The sequence below is a fragment of the Pleurodeles waltl genome, chromosome 1_2 (assembly GCF_031143425.1).
Source record: "Pleurodeles waltl isolate 20211129_DDA chromosome 1_2, aPleWal1.hap1.20221129, whole genome shotgun sequence".
In the NCBI taxonomy this organism is placed as follows: Eukaryota; Metazoa; Chordata; class Amphibia; order Caudata; family Salamandridae; genus Pleurodeles; species Pleurodeles waltl.
The window spans coordinates 928,925,193-928,944,144 of record NC_090437.1 but is presented as its reverse complement, the minus strand read 5'-3'; the positions used below and the strand labels follow the sequence as shown (position 1 = coordinate 928,944,144).

Sequence of the window (18,952 nt, the reverse complement as noted above, 5' to 3'; positions counted from 1 at the left end):
AATTTGTTGCAATATCTGTGAATAAAGGCTTCTTTGAAATGACATGTTCATTCTTTAAATGTTCTTCACCTAAGTCCATTTTTTTTATTTTTAGGAAGTTTATTATGTCGAACAATGCAGTATTATATTTGCATCACAGTAGTCCCTAAAGTTTGCATTTTGTGCAATGTTACTGTCGTATGTCCAACAAATGCTTTCTCTTTTTCTGCGATAGGTGAAGAAGTACGCAATCCTCAAAAAGCCATACCAATCGGAATTGTGACCTCCTTGCTCGTCTGCTTCATGGCTTATTTTGGGGTGTCTGCTGCTTTGACTCTTATGATGCCATATTACCTACTAGATGAAAAGAGCCCACTTCCGGTAGCGTTCGAATATGTTGGATGGGGTCCAGCAAAGTATGTCGTCGCTGTGGGATCCCTCTGTGCTCTCTCAACAAGGTAAAATGATGGAACTCAAAAGGGTTCCAAAGCCCCTTGTGATAAGTGCTTTAGTGAGAGAAGTTGCATAAAGAGAATTGTACTATTACCAGAAGGTTTCTCCACCATGCACATATCTCAGGTACTCTTTCTCATTTGGGGTCATTTGGTATATACACGTGTCTGCCCTTCACACTACCTTCCTGCAGAGTTCTGGTTCTAGATCAAATGTATTCATTCTCGAGCCTCGGGCACCAGTTTCAAATAAAACCGGCCAGAATTCATGTTCTCATCCATCCTTCATACCATTACATGTAAGCGCGGAGTACATCTGGCTCATTACAGCTACTCAGGAGAAAGCCCAGAGGACTTCACAATTAAGAAACACCTACTTATAGCAGCAGTTTTGAGTAATGTGCCCCAACACTTTTTCCTAAAAGTGCTTATCATCGTCACTAGTCCAGATTGGAGGCATTGTTCCTATTTAAACAATATTCTGAATTCGTGTAGTCAGATTTCCTCTGTAGTTCTTTTTTGCTACCTCCTTCTGCGCATGTTCATTGGCCAAGTCCATGCCTTGAAAGTTCAAACTCTTCCCGGAATTTTTCAGCAAATCCAGATCTTTAGCTGTGCTGAGTGTCTCTTTTGAATTTGTTATATACTTCTTGCTTTCCCTTGTGCGCTCCTACTGATCTCACTAGCCGCAAAGTCACTTTAGTAAGGTATAAAAAAATAAAATAATGAATACTACAACATTCTAGTTTTCCCTCATGACAGAGGTGCAGCCATCTTTCAGTGGGTCCTGAATCTCTTTATTCATGCACCGTATCTTTCATCTTCTCTGTAGTCCGATGTAGGCGGTCGTTCTAGTAGTTTAAAAGATGACTAATCCTTCGTTTTATTTTGAAGGCCCTAGGTCAGGAAGGTGTTTAATTGTTATGCGTTTTATTCCTTGATTGACATGTTCTGTGATGATTATTTGGTTGGCTGTAACAGATCCGTCAACCAGCAAAAAAATGCAGGCAATTTGTATGCATTTGTTATTTAGCACTCTCCCTTGCACTCTAGAAAATATAGAATATACTGTCAAAACGAAGTAATATTGTGAATCCATAAGAATATTAAAGCAGGTGCTTACTCCCCGAGGCAGATGAAAATGTCTGTTTTTAATTTTTCATCAAACTATATTTTTGAAATATAAACAGTCTCATCAGCAAAGCACTATCGTTTTTGAAAATAAGGTCTTGGTGAGATGAAATTCAACGAACGCGGGCCATACAGCTTACATCCAGTGTTCAATTAGAAACACGTTAATAATAGGAGCCTGCCCCTACTGCTGCTGAATGCTGGGGTTCCAGCATTAGTGCTTTCTACAATCTTACACTTCAATTTTATTTCTCTGACTCCTTCAGGTTCTTTGTCATGCCTGTTTTCTGCTTTTCTCAGGGTTTCTCTTTCTCTTCCTTTTTCTTTCTCCATTCTCTGGTGTTCTCTCTTGGTCTAGGTAAACGTCTGACCACAGAAAGTAAGGCCGGTTCCCAAATCTAGGTACTGGTGCCCACGCCCTGCACCCACTGGTGCTAACTGAGCACTAGTAGCATCTCTCAGCCTATTTATCCTACTTGGTATCAAAATCACTTTCTGTAAATTTTCCTTAAAGAATCTGTAAAAAAATTTGGGACGCTCTTCATCTCATCATTATGATTAGTGCTTTTCACACGATCTTCCACAAGGGGTAGAGTAGTGTGTGTTTTTTCGTCTGGTTATTCGAAGAAGCTTGTTAATAGAAAAGCGGATCAGCCCTGCAGATCTTTGTGCTTGCACAGAATTTGCATTCTTGTGGTATCGCTGATCTGGCACCGTTCCTTCAATTAAGCCAGGGATTGCGCAATTGGAAGGACTCCATGCGGCTAACCAGTGGCTGATATGCTGGGTCATGATGAATCAGTCATTGGTCAATGTGGCTTCACTGTGAATGCTCTTGGCAACCGCTGCCATCCTTCAGTACTTTTTCTTTAGCATTTCAGGCTAAGGTAACTACCAAGCATACATTGATTGATATTTACTGCATATAACTCGTACACCAGACAGTTTACTGCCATTGTATGCTGTTGTATCAGCACTGCCTCATTTCTTAGTAACAAAAGGCCACAACTGTCTGGACATACACTTATTGAAGAATAGGGGGCTTTGCAGATTAGAGGAAACAGGTTGTAGTGTTCAGTCTCAAGCTTCGCCCAGAGCTGTTTCAGGGTCTCGCCATACTATCCAAAAAAACTTCACCCACTCCATTTGTCACTTTTTTGCCCTTGAGAGCACTCAGGGAAGTGTACCACACTCCATTAGTAAAGCCATCAAAGTTTTTTTCCCATTGTCGTATGGACCTTTGTTGGTTGACCTGAAGCGCGGTAAGAGAGTAGGCATCAAAAATACACTTCAGACTTGTGAAGCCAATGTGATTCCCTAGAAAGGATCAGGAATCGCCAAATGTAGTTAACAGGGATTTATGTCAGATTATTAATAAATCCAGTATATAGACATGCCAGGAATAAGTTTAAAGTATATAGCAATATAGCTATCAAGCTGAATATCTCAATAAGTTCAGTCATAACAAAATGAGATACAGAATAGTCTCAGCCACAGGAATAAAGAAACAAAGTATAGTGAACAGATGTTCCAGAAAAAACTTCCCTTCTCTCTCCTTGATATAGGGAACTAAAAGATCATCTAATCACGGCTTCTAACGAGGGAGTTAGAAAGGTGTCAGCATAATAAAGACATCTGTAGAAGTATTCGGGAAAGGGAATAAATGTTTATTATACAACCTCACATTTGCAGGAATACAGAAAAGCAGAGAGGTCTCTACCTCTCAAAGTCTGAAGAGAATCTTCCCGAACACATTATTTAAACATCAGTTAAAACAACAGGAGTTTGAGGGGCTTGTCTAAGATGGCAGCGCATTGGATGTTTTTTAAAAGTGCTCAGAATTAGGGCCTAATAATTTACTTAAACAGTCCTCACCATCTGGCCCCTCTTGTGCCCCGAATGTGCACCATTGGACGGTGACCTGGGGGCTCAAGCAAAGGCAGACAGCGACAAGACAGATCATAGTGCAACAAACGGTGCAGCCTGCCAGGAGGGATCCTGGCCTAGATCTGCCATGGAGGCCTGCTGAGACCGGGTGCCTCCTGCCCCTCTTTAGCTGCAGAAACGTAGAGGAGCCTTACCGGATAATGCAGAACAAGCATCCCGCTCACAGCAGAGAGACACCCCAGAGGTGTGGTTTCGCAAGCGCAAAGGAAAAGAAATGAAGAGGGGGACACTCGCAAGGTGAGAGCGGACAGGTACGGGAGGTGGCGTGACCCTCTTACTCACAGGGAGGAAGACGTTCCGCACCACATCCATGGCCCTCTCCCCAAATAGTATTGCACTCCTTTGAAGGAGCAGCAGTACTGCATTTTTTCACCACCCTTAAGGGCAGGAGAGACTGGGAGGGGAAACAGTGCTAATCTCATCACTGCGCAATACTGGGCTTTAGATACAGGGATGGCCTGCGCCCTCATCGCCAGCGAACATCGGCAGCATCCCTCTGGCCCTCCCCCCGTGATTCTTAAATACTAGCAGCCACATGAAAAAGAAGCACCCGGACCGCTGGCAATACAATCACAGCACAATATGGAAACGCATGCGATTAGCAGATATCGCCGCGATTGGAGCACATGGAAGAGAGCTGCCCTATGTGTCTGAGTCATCCCTGATATTGCCTGGGCCTGAAGGACCTGCACAGCTAGCACTGTTGAGATTGCATTAGGAGGGGCATTGCACTAACAACTCACCCCCTGCTTTTCCTTCCAACCTCCTGGGGGAACTCTGCCCCTATCAGAGGAGTCACATCCAGCATAGACCGTGCAGGCCACGAGTTGCGACCTCTGTGAGCCACTGCCTATAGTGAGGCTATTTTGCTACCTGTACTGCTCCTGCTAGAGCAATATTTCCTTGCAGAGTCAACAGTAACTGCTCTCACTCACCGAGGACTACATGTACCAAGGTGAGACACAAGCAGAAACATATTATTGCTGTGAACAAGGTGGCTATCCCTTTAGCATCACAACCTCTGTTGCTTTCATGAGGAGTATATACCTGCCCAGATACCTGCCCGCCAGGCCTACTGCCTAGGAGTTAGGTGGATTTAAACACCTCTCAACGCCATACAGATACCATCCGTTGACTCTGGTGAAGCATTCAATTTGTTTGACGGGAAGCACATCTCTTTGCTTCAGCTCTTTGCAACACGCAGGGGGGCACACTTACTGAGTGTTTTTAGGAGCTCCCAGATTAGGCAAACTGATGGAATGTCTACCCTCCACCCTGGGTCCTACATTACTTGCCTACAGCTCCAAGAATCCTTTATTGGAGGTGATCGCTTATCCTGAATAGTATTGAACCCTAGTTGGTACTGTAAAGACACATCTACTATATTCACTAGTGCATCACCATGCAAGGTGTACAGTGGACTTGCACCTGAGGGCCTCTGGGGTGCTTGCCAGAACTCAGCTGCGCTGGTTACCCCTTGCCCACCTTGGGGGCACCAGAACTAGTGTATTAGGAGGGGGACACCCAAAGCCACTAAATTGTTTCTCACAAGCACTTGGGACACCGTGACGCCCTTCCGACAGGACCCTCAATAGTCTCCACCAACTTGAGTCGACTTGGAGACTTACTTCGTCCAATTTAATAAAGTGCTTCAGGCCATCATGGACACTAAAACCACTCTAGATTCTTGCATTGATTTTGTTTCATTGGAAGTAAATCTGTTATGAGCTGATCACTGCAAATTATATGACCGAGTGAAACATGCAGAATCCACCCTAGCTTCAATGTGACCATCGGTGCAGGACCTACAAGACCGGCTGCTGTGCATAGAAGGGGAGGTTGTTAACCCACATTGTCAGGGAGAGGACGCTGAGGGCTGCTCTAGGCGAAAGTACATTCATTTGTTGGGCTTCCCAAACCCCACAGAGGGACCTAGCATGGAATTTTTCCTCGAAGAATGGCTGACAACCACCGTTCTTGAGAACAAAATTATTTTCCATTAAACATGCACATTGAACGCCAGGTAAACCCCCCCCCCCCCACACACACACAACACTTCTCAGCGCCCTACCTTGGACCATCATAGTGTATCATGGCGCATCTCCTCAACTATCGAGAACTACTGCAGCAATGATTCCGCTCCAAAGTCCCCAGGCGCTATGAAAACACAACGATCATGACATGCCCTGACTTTAGGATGGAGGTACAATGCTACCAGGGCTTCTACTCTAAAATCAAGCTGCTCCTCCGTGAACTGGAATTCAAATATGCTCTCCTATATACGGTGAAGCTCAGAGTAACTGAATATGACAAGACACACTATTTCACTTGCCCAAAGTTGTATGGACCTGGCACGTCTGCTACCAGAGGATTCGAATGCTGAAACCTGGCTGACACCTAATACAAGATGACGCAAGTGCAGGTTCCCCAGAACTAAACCCACCAAGGATTAACTAGCGTGGAGCAAGCCAGAGCAGAATCGGAGGCCTCCCTCCACAGCACTAACTTCTTTGCTGTCCTTCACCCTGAACGTGTATCGGAGTCAGGATCAAACTCAGGTGACTCGCTGTCCTCTACTGCTAGAGTTCATCAAGGTCTGAATGTCACCCCACATTCGCAGGTGACCTGTGAAGTAGATCATACTAATTATGAGGTGAATGCACTGGCACACTCTGTCCTTCATTAGGTTGGTTACCACCTCCAGAAGGTAAGCCACATGATCTAAGGGATGGTACCTCACCTGTTATGGCCTATAATATGCGGACACATTGAACATTGACTTGTTCATACTTGTTCAGACTTCGCACTTGGCCTGCTCCTGACATGGAATTTTTTTTATTACAAGCTTTTCTTATGTGCCAGTAAGGGGTTGTGGTATGGCACTAGAAGGCTCTCAGCCCTGGGTGAGAGGATTTGTTATTTCAGAACTACTTGATTGTTCTTTACTTCCTGGCTGGTTGGATGGGTGGCTGAAGCAATGGCAGGGACGTGAGGGGATGGGGAGGGGACATGGGCCCTGACAGATCTTGTGATGCATGATTTGTAATATGATTGTTAATTTGAATGCATTAACTAGGAACATCCATTGAATGGCTACCCCTGCCAAGAGACACAGGGCATATGTTTACTTGCGATGCAGATAAATACATTTCGCCTGCCTACAGGAGACTCACTTAACTACAGAGGAGCTAAACAAAGTTTCTGAATGATGGAGTGGACAGATACTCAGCCTATGCCAGGAGAGTCCTTATCTGGGTCACCCCGGAGGTGCAGTTTTTTAAGACCAGAGTCCTGATAGACAGGGAGGGGCATTACGTGATACTAGAAGGTACCCTAGATGGGTGCCCCTTCTCCATTGTGTCCCTTCATGCACCTAATACCTCGCAGGGCACATCCTTGAATACTCTCTCCCCAACCATGTTGCTAGACCCTCAACCTCCAGGTTTATGGGGAGGGAACTTTAATTGCATACAAAACATTGACTCAGACTAATCAATATCCCTGCTCCCTGGCACTCCGGGTCTTCAAGCAACAAAACATTTCCAGCGATAGTCATGGTTATCCAATTTACACTATATCTGGCACTTATGGCACCCTGAGGAGGCGGAATACCCTTATTATAGATCTGGGCACCAATGCAGACCCTGCTAGATTACTTTTTCTGCAACTCAAACTGTTGGTCTCTCGTGTACAGTTCTGAGTACTTAGGCAGGACCCACTCAGACCATAATCCACTCAGGGTCACATTCCAATAGGGAGGTATAAGATCCCCTGTTCCAACAGGGCAGGTCCGGACAGAGACATTATAGGACACAGTATACAGAGACACTATTATCATCACACAACTCCTGGTACTCTGAGGAGAACATGGGGTCTGTAGATTCACAGGGACTTGAGTGGGATGCCTTGAAGGTGGTCATGAGGCGTCACTGCATTGCAACAACATGGGAGTTCAAGTCGACTCTCAACCGCAGTGTCATGGCATTAAAGACCCACATTCGGACCACAGAGGTAGAAGCGGTGTCGATCCCTAAAGCTCGTCCTCAACTAGGGACCTTGCCCCACAAATATCGAGAGGAAGTGAAGCGTCTCCACAATCCTGTTTAAAAGACATATGTTACTCAACAACAGGGTGAATATTGACATGGTTGCTGCGGACAGAGATCCATAGAACTTTAATGGGGGCTGTACGCGACAACAATAGCTGTGTACAGAGTACTCAAACAAATATTAACAAAGTATTTGCGCAGTATTATAAGCAGTTATACTTGTTCCTCCAGGGACCAGCCTTAGCGCAAATATGGGATTACATACAAACAGTAATGCTACCTAGGTTGACCCTGCTACGATTATTAGACCTAGAGCAACCCCTCCAGATAAAAGAGATAAACCTAGCAATTTGCCAGATGGTGCAATGTAAGACCCCAGGCACAGACAGGTTTCCCCTGGAGTACTATGCAGCATTCAGACCCACCCTGGTGCCTCGCTTGCTGGCACTCTCCCAGGATCTTTATGTGAGGCCCTTTTAGTGGTACTTTCAAAACTGGGCAGGGACCCTCTTGATGTAAGCTTCTATTGACCACTGTCAATGTTGAACACTGAGTATTAAATCTTGAGCAAGGTCCTTGCTAACCAACTGCTCCCAATAACTGGCTCCTTGGTCCATTCTGGCCAATTTGGGTTTGTCCCTCAACGGGCGACCCATTCCAACATTAGGCGACATTTGCCATGTCATGGATGCATTGTCAGGGGAGGCTGGCCTACCGGTGGCATTCTCCCTAGACTTTTAAAAAGCATTTTATATGTTGAGCTGGTCCTAGTTGTTACTGTGCTAGAGGCTTTCGGATGGGTCCTAGGTTTCTTGGTAGGGCCAAGCTCCTATTCACTGCCCCACAGCACAATTCTGCACCAGCAGTAAAATCTTGAGGCCATTTCCTATAAACAGAGGGACCCGCCAAGGGGGCTCTTTGTCCCCAGTGCTTTTCACACTAGTTATGGAGCTGCTTGCTGCCATGCTACGAGCTAAGGGCATGCTCTGGGGAGTTAAAGTGGGTTTGGAATGGCATACTGTATCTTTATACTCAGATGACATATTGATATCTCTGAGAGACCACATCTATTCCGTGCCGGCCCTCAATGGTCTACTTGATTGATTTGGCAAGATTGCTGGTTGCAAAATTAACTGGGGTAAGTCCTGTATTTACCCTTTTAGACCGATAGAGCCAAAAATTCAAGAGGTAACGGATAAAGGACGCCTCTCCTCGTGCTTTGAAATATTTTGCTACCTCAGAATGAATATTTACTATAAGGGCAATGACCTACTAGGAGGAAATCTTGGTAAGGCCTTGGCCTTGATCCTCCAAACTATGTACTTCTGGACTCGACTACCCCTCCCACCCATGGGCAGAGTGTCGTTGGCAAAGATGCTGGTTTTCCCGAGGCTATTATATTTCTTTGCTGCCCTACTAGTGATACCAACCAGATCCTTCTTTAAAATGTTAAGAAGATTAGAGTATGAGCTGATATGGGGATCTGGGAGGAAACAGGCTTCCATCACCATTCTTCAACACCCTCTGATTGAAGGGGGACTCGAGTCCCAGACCTGAATCTGTAGTTTGCAGCAGCTTAGCTGCAATGGTCTATGCTTTTGCTAGTGGGGATGGATTAGCGAAAGGTAGAATGATTCAGGCTGACCTGAAGGACATTGATGCGCTGGAATGACTGCTATCACCAGGAAGTCCAAACAGGGAGCTGGGCAGACTAATGCTTGTAGCCAAACTTGCTTGACTTTGGTACACACAACCCAAACGCGTGCCTACCCCATACGGGCCACAGTTAACCCTTTGGAGCATGCCCTCCCTGAAAAACTTACGGGAAATTCATGACTCTTCACTGTGGCAGGAAGCCGGGCTCACCCAAATGGGTGATCTATGCAGCGATGGTGCCCTACTCCATTTCCAGGGGCTACAGGAACAATATGGGATATGAGGGGTCCTTTTTCTTGTATACAATACAATAGTGGCAGCAATTAAAGATATTTGGGTGATAGGGCAGCTGCCACTGCACCTAGGTTTGCAGGGCCTCCTAACACATGGACTAGGCCGTCAAGCAATTATAGCTCTATATGCAGCACTGCAATGGGGATGTAAAAACCTTTTAGTTCAGTGTAAGCCTAAATGGGAAGTCGGTCTCGGCACAGAACTGACCACTAAAGAGTGGTCTATGGCCCTGGAGCAAGTAAAGAGAATTTTGCACCATGGCCATTCGAAATTCAGATATTTTAACTACCTGCATCAAACTTGCCTCACACCACACCACATCACCTACACAAAATGTTTCCAGCGGTATCTCTGGAATGCCCAAGATATGACCATTTAGATGCCATGCTTATACATATGGTATCGGATTGCCCCCCACTGATGCGCACGTTGGTCGAAATTATTGAACACATACAAACGGTGTCCGAAGTCCAGTTGTCACCAGACCCACTCTTTTGTCTCTAAGAAGTCACAAAATTCACCAAACACTACCTCAAGCTAGTGGATCCAGCCTTGATTTCCTTTAAGCCCTTAATAGCCATGGCGTGGAGAGCTCCCCCCCATCCACAACCAAATGCTGGCTTCAGGTCACTTACAAATGAACCCTTGCAGACGCAGATGCCATGTTATATGACCTTGGGACACTTGGAGGGTGTTAGAAATTGGGTTTTTGGTTGGCAGTCAGGTTACCCCCTGCCCAAGCAAAAGCCCTCACTCTAGTCAGGGTAAGTCACACACAATCCAAGATTATCCTGTACCCACCCTCTGGTAGCTTGGCACGAGCAGTCAGGCTTAACTTAGAAGGCAATGTGTAAAGTATTTGTGCAATAAATCATACAATACCACCATATAGCACCACAAAAATACACCACACAGTGTTTAGAAAAATATATAATATTTATCAGGATAATTGTAGGTCAAAACGAATGAAGTTGCAATGTGAATTTGTTGAGATATCACTGAAAAGTTATATAAAGTGTCTTAAATCTTTAAAAAGCAAACAAAGTCTCTTTCGAGCACAAAGTACCTGATTTGGAGTGGAAAATCTCCTCAGAGGGCCACAGAGGAAGAGATACGTGGAAAAATGGTGTGTGCGTTGATTTCTCCCCAGTACACACGGACTTGCGTCGTTATTTTTCACGCGGGGAAGTCATGCGTCGTTTTCAGGCGCGCGGACAGTCTCTTTCTGTGCATCGCGGGGATTACCAGATGTCCCGGGTCTGTGCGTGGATTCTCCTGCTTGTTTTCCGGCTGCGCGTCGTTCTGCTAGGCAGCACATCGAAGTTTCGCTCTCACGGCAGGCGTCGCGTCGATTTATCCTCTGGGAGTCGGGCGGCGTTGTCCTTGCGAGGCTGTGCATCGAAGTCCCGGTCGTCCTGAAGGCGTTGCGTCGATCAGCGGCGGTGTGCAGCGTTTTTCTCGCCGTGGAACAAGCTGTGCGTCAAAAATTTCGGCGCACGAAGCGTCCAAGTGAAAAAGAGAAGTTTTTTTGGTCCTGAGACTTCAGGGAATAGGAGGCAAGCTCTATCCAAGCCCTTGGAGAGCACTTTCACAGCCAGACAAGAGTTCAGCAAGGCAGCAGGCCAACAGCAAGGCAGCAGTCCTTTGTAGAAAGCAGACAGGTGAGTCCTTTGAGCAGCCAGGCAGTTCTTCTTGGCAGGATGCAGGTTCTGGTTCAGGTTTCTTCTCCTCAAGTGTCTGATGAGGTAGGGCAGAGGCCCTGTTTTATACCCAAATGTGCCTTTGAAGTGGGGGAGACTTCAAAGAGTGGCTAAGAAGTGCACCAGGTCCCCTTTCAGTTCAATCCTGTCTGCCAGGGGCCCAGTATGGCAGTCCTTTGTATGAGAGCAGGCCCTCCACCCTCCCAGCCCAGGAAGACCCATTCAAAATGCAGATGTATGCAAGTGAGGCTGAGTACCCTGTGTTTGGGGTGTGTCTGAGTGAATGCACAAGGAGCTGTCAACTAAGCCCAGCCAGACGTGGATTGTAAGGCACAGAAATATTTAAGTGCAAAGAAATGCTCACTTTCTAAAAGTGGCATTTCTAGAATAGTAATATTAAATCCAACTTCACCAGTCAGCAGGGTTTTATATTACCATCCTGGCCATACTAAATATGACCTTCCTACTCCTTTCAGATCAGCAGCTACCACTTCAATACTGTATGAGGGCAGCCCCAAGTAGTGCAAAAACGAATTTAGGAGTTTTACACTACCAGGACTTGCAAACTACACAGGTACATGTCCTGCCTTTCACCCACACAGCACCCTGCTCTAGGGGTTACCTAGGGCACACATTAGAGGTGACTTACATGTGGAGAAAGGGGAGGTTTGGGCTTGGCAAGTACTTTTAAATGCCAAGTCGAGGTGACAGTGAAACTGCACACACAGGCCTTGCAGTGGCAGGCCTGAGACAAGGAAAAGGGGCTACTTAAGTGGTTGGCACAACCAGTGCTGCAGGCCCACTCGTAGCATTTAATCTACAGGCCCTAGGCACATAGAGTGCACATTACTAGGGACTTATAAGTAAATTAAGTAGTCCAATCAGGTATGATTCAAGGTTACCATGTTTTAAGGGAGAGAGCATATGCACTTTAGCACTGGTTAGCAGTGATAAAGTGTGCAGAGTCTAAAAGCCAGCAAAAACAGTGTCCAAAAAGTGGAGGGAGGCAGGCAAAAAGTTAGGGGTGACCACCCTAAGGCTGTCAGGTCTAACAGATGGGGTGGAGCTACAACATTTGTGGGATATCTACGTTCTCAGATTGTTCAACAGCTGAAATCCACCACACCTGCAGGTAAACCAGCTTAAGCCGCAAAGCAATAATGAAATCATGCAAACTCACTCATCACATACTCAACAGGGACCCTATCGCCCCCATGATAAATTCTATTCCACGGAGAGTGGCCCCCTTATCCTCTTTCCTTCCAGGCATCTCTTTCCACATACATACATATCCTTAGTGTATATGGCATGCTCCCACTGCTTACGTCCTCACAGATATGGTTAGCTGCACTCTACAGTCCCAGCCAGAAGGTTTCACCAGTTACGGGTTAGCATTGTTTTATGTTGCACACATTGGCCATTCGTCTGTAAACTGGGTACACTCAGCCACTTAAAGTTACCATCTCACAATATATTGCATACGGTTAAAGGATCTGCTTTTGAATATTCACCAAGCGCCAAAGCTATGATGTACCTAATCTCCCACTTACCAACCAGATCTGAAATTGTATTATATATATCTTGTGGAGATTGTTGATACAATTCAAATAAAGAAATTAAAAAAATACAGGAGTTTCAGTAGCATTCGTATCTTTTCCCACACCTTCAGGAACCAATCAACTCATTACTCAGGAGGTGCATTTGCAACATCCCCTAGGTTTTCCATTGCATCGAAACTGAGACAGTCACTGCAACCCTAAACATCTAGTGGTCCTGGTACATGATAATCAGAAGGCTTCTTCTCACTATTTAATCTCCACGGTCATTGCAAGTTCTCTTCTGCCCCAATATCAGCAGTCTAATACAAACAATTCTCCTTTCTGTAGCTAACAAGAATCATGATAATGCTTCTGCAAAGGGAAAAAAACTTCCTTGGCATAGCTAAATTGTAGGCCTCAAACTGAAATGCAATTAAATAATCGAAACTAGCATTTAATATGAACTGGATTGCGTGTTTTTATACACACAAGTGTAACTATCAAAATAAATGTAAAATTTGAATAAGAAATGTCATAATTACGTTAGTTTATTCGTGTATAAATCTCTAACTTCTACAATGGTTACGCTTTATTATTAAATATAAATTTTTCACATACAGTACTAAGATTGAGGCACACAGTGAATATAATGTCAAAAATAAGTGCACAATTGTGACGTGTACAGGATGGAGTTGAAATTGCACTACTTCACTCTAAAACGTCGTGAATCGAAAAGCCAGTCTGTTTTTGCACTTGAAAGAGAAGGGGAAGTTAGTTCTTTCGTGAAACCTGGGTGGGAGTCTTGAGGACAATTTTGGCATAAAGAAATCTTTAAATTAATGGCATCCTGCAATCTGATCGCTACTTCTTCACTGGATTGTCTGCTCTTGAAATCCTAGTGTACTCTAGTCGCAAGGAGGAAGCGGGATGACATCCTGTGGTCTTGAAGGAGGTGTTAACTGGAGGTCGCCAAGATTACGCTATGTCTGATTGCACCAGAGGTCCTGTTCGGATGATGTCACAGATCTTCCTGTATTTCAAAGCACAATGTCTTTTCTAGTTAGCTTCTAATGATCTTATTTATGGAAATCGTTTGAATAAATTATGTGATTTCACCCTGCTGGAATGTAGTGTGAATGATAAACACACTAAATGCTTGTAACAAGCAATCTGGGATACGTCATTTTGCATCGGTAGTTAACCAAACTCTTAATATTTGTGGCCTTTTACATTTTGGAACAACGTAGGTTATTTAATGCATAATTTGAAACTGACAGCTAAGTAATGTAGACATAAATATAACTTACAAAGTCTGCCTGGTTTTGTACCAAAAATTGCAGTAAAATTCTGAAGCGCTCATTGATGAAGCATATAGGTTTACTCAAGAGTCACTGCTACATCATTGCAACTGCCTCCTCATACTGTAAGGGCCAACCCTATGAGTAAGTAAGTACCTGTCCCCTGATACTTGAAGTGGTGGTTAAGCTGAACCTGAACAGTAGTCATGAATGGGCAAGAGTGCTGGAGGGTAGGTTTTACATTAGGCAAACTCCCAAATTACAGAACCATTTCTACTCAAACTTCATACGTCTTGTTGGTAATTGAGCTCCTAACTTGCGATTCACAGTTTATGGCAGCAGCGATTATTAACTCACTGAGCCATTTTGCTAGCTGGCAATATGGTGGCAGAAGCTTGGTTATTGTTTGCAAAATGCAAAATACTCTACAATCAGTTGGTTGTATAAGTTTTCACCCACGGTAAATTCCATTTAAGATGTTACCATTTCAACCCCATACGGACATTATGCTGTTTATATTTTAATATTAAGCTCAAAATATTTCCATAAAATCAAGCCCTTTTCAGACTTGGAAAGGGAGGAGTATGAAATATCATCCATCTACACAATAAAACAGGTAAAGATGATCTACATCAACTTTGGGGCAAATTCTAAAGCACTGTCTTATTACAAGCTGTGATGCTACATGCATAAATGAATCGTAGCCTTCCCCTAAAAAGGACAGTCCAGGCCAAATTGTTTCACCCATGACCTCTCTGCCAGTAGCACACGCAATCCAGATATAGTTCGACTTTGTTGAGCTCCAACAGTGAGGTACATATTGAGTTATACGAGACCAAAGAAGGCTGAAACGTGTCTGGGGTTACTTGTGTTGTAGCGGGCAAATTGCCTGAGATAGCGATATAAAATTACAATTGGAATTGGAACCAGAGCATCGATTGATCCCCAATTGATGCCAGAACTAACCTTAAGTCCTTTTTACGTGACTGAAGTTTATAAGTCTCCTAGCAATGTTAAAACACGCAAGAAACCAAAGAGGTGTAGTTTCCTCATTCAATCTCCTTATAAAATACAGTCACTGTATAGTTATGGGAAGGTTTCTGTGTACATCACGTCTTACTGAAAGTCTTTCGTAATTGTACCGGATCAAATTCAAAAGAACACAGGACTGCCTTTTGGGAGAATATATGTTTCTGCACTTGAACATATGTGATAAGTCCTGTTTTTTGTACAATCCATAGCAATAAGTAGAGTTGTCAGTTTGTCATAGTTATAATCAAAGCATCCTTCCAGAGCTGAAACATTATACCACATACGTTTTTCTTCCATATTTTAGTTGCGTCATATGACCTATCATTGTATCTGGAATATTGCCCAAACCCAGAGGTTTCTTACATTATAATATGTAATTGCCCTGAACATTCACCAATTTTATTCAGTTTGTAGCAGCTTTGTGGCTCTGAGGTTTTCACTATTGTTTTTAAAATGTTCAACTACCAGGAATTACGAGGTCTACAACGTTACCCCATAACAGACTTTTACAACACATTTCTCACAAAAAAGAAAGGTACAAAACCATATCATATTTAATATGGTAAGAGGACAGCTTCATCTAGTCATTGATAATGTTGCCATTGTTGGTCACACGATTTTACTAGAAAAGCAAGGCAGCTGCTAAATAAACGAGTTTATTTGATAATGTTGTCTTTAGACCAGCATGTAGAATTTTCCTGCTCGACAGATAAACCAATACATGGTATTAGAGTAGAGGTCAATGACGAATGTTTTTTGAAGGATATACATTCATATGCTCATTTTAATTGTTCTGCCATTGTCATTATTATGCACTTAGCTCTGTACACCATGTGTCCTGCTACTGTTGTTAAAGGACTGTACCTTCCCACCAGGGGAGTAATAATTACAAAGCGGAGGTTCCGGTGACACATGGGCGTCCAGCACCTAAGAGCCAATCTCATTCTTTGCCTGATTTCAATTTCTTGTGGTAGCATGCTGTAATAAATTAATTGATCTATGCATATCGCTTTCTCATGACCTACAACCTTTTACAATCTTGCATGACCTTGTGTTTGCCCTGTTGCATGTCTTTGCTTTTTATTCAGTCTTCTTGGATCAATTTTCCCAATGCCTCGTGTAATCTATGCTATGGCGGAAGATGGGTTGCTTTTCAAATCTCTAGCTCAAATCAATGCCAAGACGAAGACCCCAGTGCTTGCTACTTTGTCATCCGGTGCCATGGCAGGTGAGAGCGAAACATTGAGAAGGTGGTCAGGTGTCACCCCTTCACGAAGCGCATGTTTACTGACTTTGTCCCAGTGCACCACCTGGTTTGGCATGTAGATGTAAGTGTCTTTAAGTGTCCATTTTCTGTTTCTAATGTTTCTTAGTTTTATGTGTGTAGAGTACGCGTAGAAGTAGATTAGCTCTTGTAGTGACTATACTTGAACCTTAATCATTTTTCTGTTCTAGCCTGCTGGGCTCTTTGTTCCCTTTGCCTCGAATTCTCTTTGCCATGGCGCGAGATGGTTTACTCTTTAGATTTCTGGGCACAGTGAGTAAGCGACAGGCTCCAGTTGCCGCCACCTTGACTGCAGGGGTCATCTCTGGTAAGCTGTGAAAATGGAAGTCTCTGCAAAAATGGGAAATGAGTTGTGCATGCAGGTGCATGGGCATCTTCCTAATTTCTCATGCGTGCATGTCTCAAATTTAATACCTAACGATTTTAAATGGTGCAAGGGAATTAATTGTGGAAGGTCATTTGGGTGAGGATAGCACTGAGAAATTTGCCGTAAATAAAAATGTGGCAGAATTTCGGTTTGATGCTATGCATGTTAATGGTCAGACTGAATACAATAACCGTTTTAATACAAATACGTAACACCTTTTTTATTAAGGTGGTAAAAGGAATAATACTAAAAATGTTAACCTACGGTACAATAGAGTACAAACACATTAAAGACATACAGCCTCATTTTGTGTTGTGTGCAGCTGGTAAACAGTCCAAAGAGTTTTTGTGGCCAGAGTTACGCTTTGGATCCACTACAAGATGAGTGCAAATACCGCTCAATTCTCATTTTTTGCATGTGCAATACCCCAGGATCCTCCCTGGGGAAAAATGCGTTATCAAAACTGTAATGTTAATACCATTCTCAAAAGAGGTTGAAGAAAATTGTATTTGCATGTTATTCCTCACCGTCTACAGTTCTGTGTGCAAAACAAACCAAACATCATGCACAATCTGTATTTGACTCTGGTGTGTTGCACCCATTATTACAGTGCAACTAAGAATCTACATTCAATGAGAAGTGTAACACATGATTTGTCCACTGTGATCAGTGGTTTGTTTGATAAGTTAATAATTCATTTTATAACACATTGTACACCCATAATAAACCTCTAACTAGCCGGTGACTATCGATTATTTATCTTTGTATTCAATGGTCCATACTTGAGGCTTTGATTTTGCCAAAGCATTGAGCTGACACTTCTAATTGTAAAACACTCTGTGTTGTGTGTTTTAAATATGTACAGTACAATTATGGCTTTTGGGATTGATGTATGACACAGAATACACATTCAAATTGTGCCTGCTGCACCATTTCTACACAGACCTCAAAAAACTATTGATCGCTTCTGTTACACACGGGTCACTTTGATTCTAAATTGTTCCAGTAACGTCTCCATGTTGGTGTTATTTTCTGTTTCCAAATGTTCTTTCTTTTTTTTAACAGAGGCCTTATTTTCAATGCATTGAAACATTGAACATTTAAAAATAAAAGAGTTGAATTAAAAAGGTTGATTGGCTCATCCATGCTCATGAAAGTAGGGTTCAACAAAAATAAACCTGTGGATAATAGGAGATGTGATTGAGCCATTCGTTATCTTAATAGTACTGTTCTTTTATCCAGGTGGTACTTTGAGACAGACGTTTCATGAAGCAACTTGTTGAATTAATTTTTTTATTTGTATCATCCACAGTCAAACATTTTTCTGTGTAATGAGGGTTTCATCTCAGTTGTCTTTCTGATGTATTCTTTCAACCCAAGTGTGAGGAAGGCAAGAGGATAAATTCTGCATAAGGGATTTCTCAGTGAATTGTTTTGTAGTAGTATTTATGTAGCGCTTCGTACCTTATTTCGAAGCACTGAAATGCATTCTTTGAATGGAAAATGCACTCCCCCCCAGAGGGAGAGTGCATGGTTGGAAGAGCATTGTACTTGACCTTATTCTCTGCAGGAAGTGTTTTAGGTGTTATGTGTGAGTAACCAGCAAATTATGTGGTGTGATAGAGGAAGACGTGTTAGGGATAGACAGTCAGATTATGATAGTAGTAAACTAGTTGTTATAATTTACTCTGTATGTCCTGTCTTATGGGCATGCCTTCTTTATACTTTTCAGTCCATTTCCATTGCTGATTGCAGGAAGTATATTGTCTAGTCTATAGATCTTAGCGTCTGGGCAGGAGGGGCAGTAGGAGACAGGAGGGAGAGTAGAGAGGCGGAGATCCACCCGGATGGTCTGCTTTACAGTCGACAACCATAAAATACCTAGTATTGATTATAGTAAAGTGGTGATGGGAAGCTGCAGGAAATGGACAGTATCAAATTCTTCAAGGGTGCCAGCTCATTGTGGTAAAGCCCTTTAGCCATAACTGCTTACCACTCTCATGTTAAAGAAATTACTCTTGTTTGGGGCAATCCTGTAACAGGGTCAGGCTTGCCTTTAGGGCACTCAGGCAGTGATGGAAGGTCTAGTCTGACAGGTCAGTGCGTGTGACAGTTTTTTGGCTGCTTAAGGCCCTGTTTTATGGTCTGCTGAGTAGGTCTTTATTGTTGATTTCATGATTATTAAAACAAACATTGCCTGCATCAGGCTCAATTCCATGCAGTC

General features: G+C 43.4%; 1 protein-coding gene across 3 annotated transcripts in view; it reads left to right on the top strand.

The window, feature by feature from the left end:
• SLC7A2 (solute carrier family 7 member 2) overlaps positions 1-18,952 on the top strand; it is a 395,073-nt gene that overhangs the window by 288,339 nt on the left and 87,782 nt on the right. For 2 of the 3 annotated variants that reach the window (XM_069200480.1, XM_069200491.1), the window contains 2 exons: positions 215-437; positions 16,165-16,304. In XM_069200480.1, the coding sequence (XP_069056581.1) occupies positions 215-437; positions 16,165-16,304 (363 nt within the window). Of the gene's footprint in view, positions 1-214; positions 438-16,164; positions 16,305-16,531; positions 16,669-18,952 lie in introns of all 3 variants that reach the window. The other variant, XM_069200498.1, reaches the window with a different exon arrangement.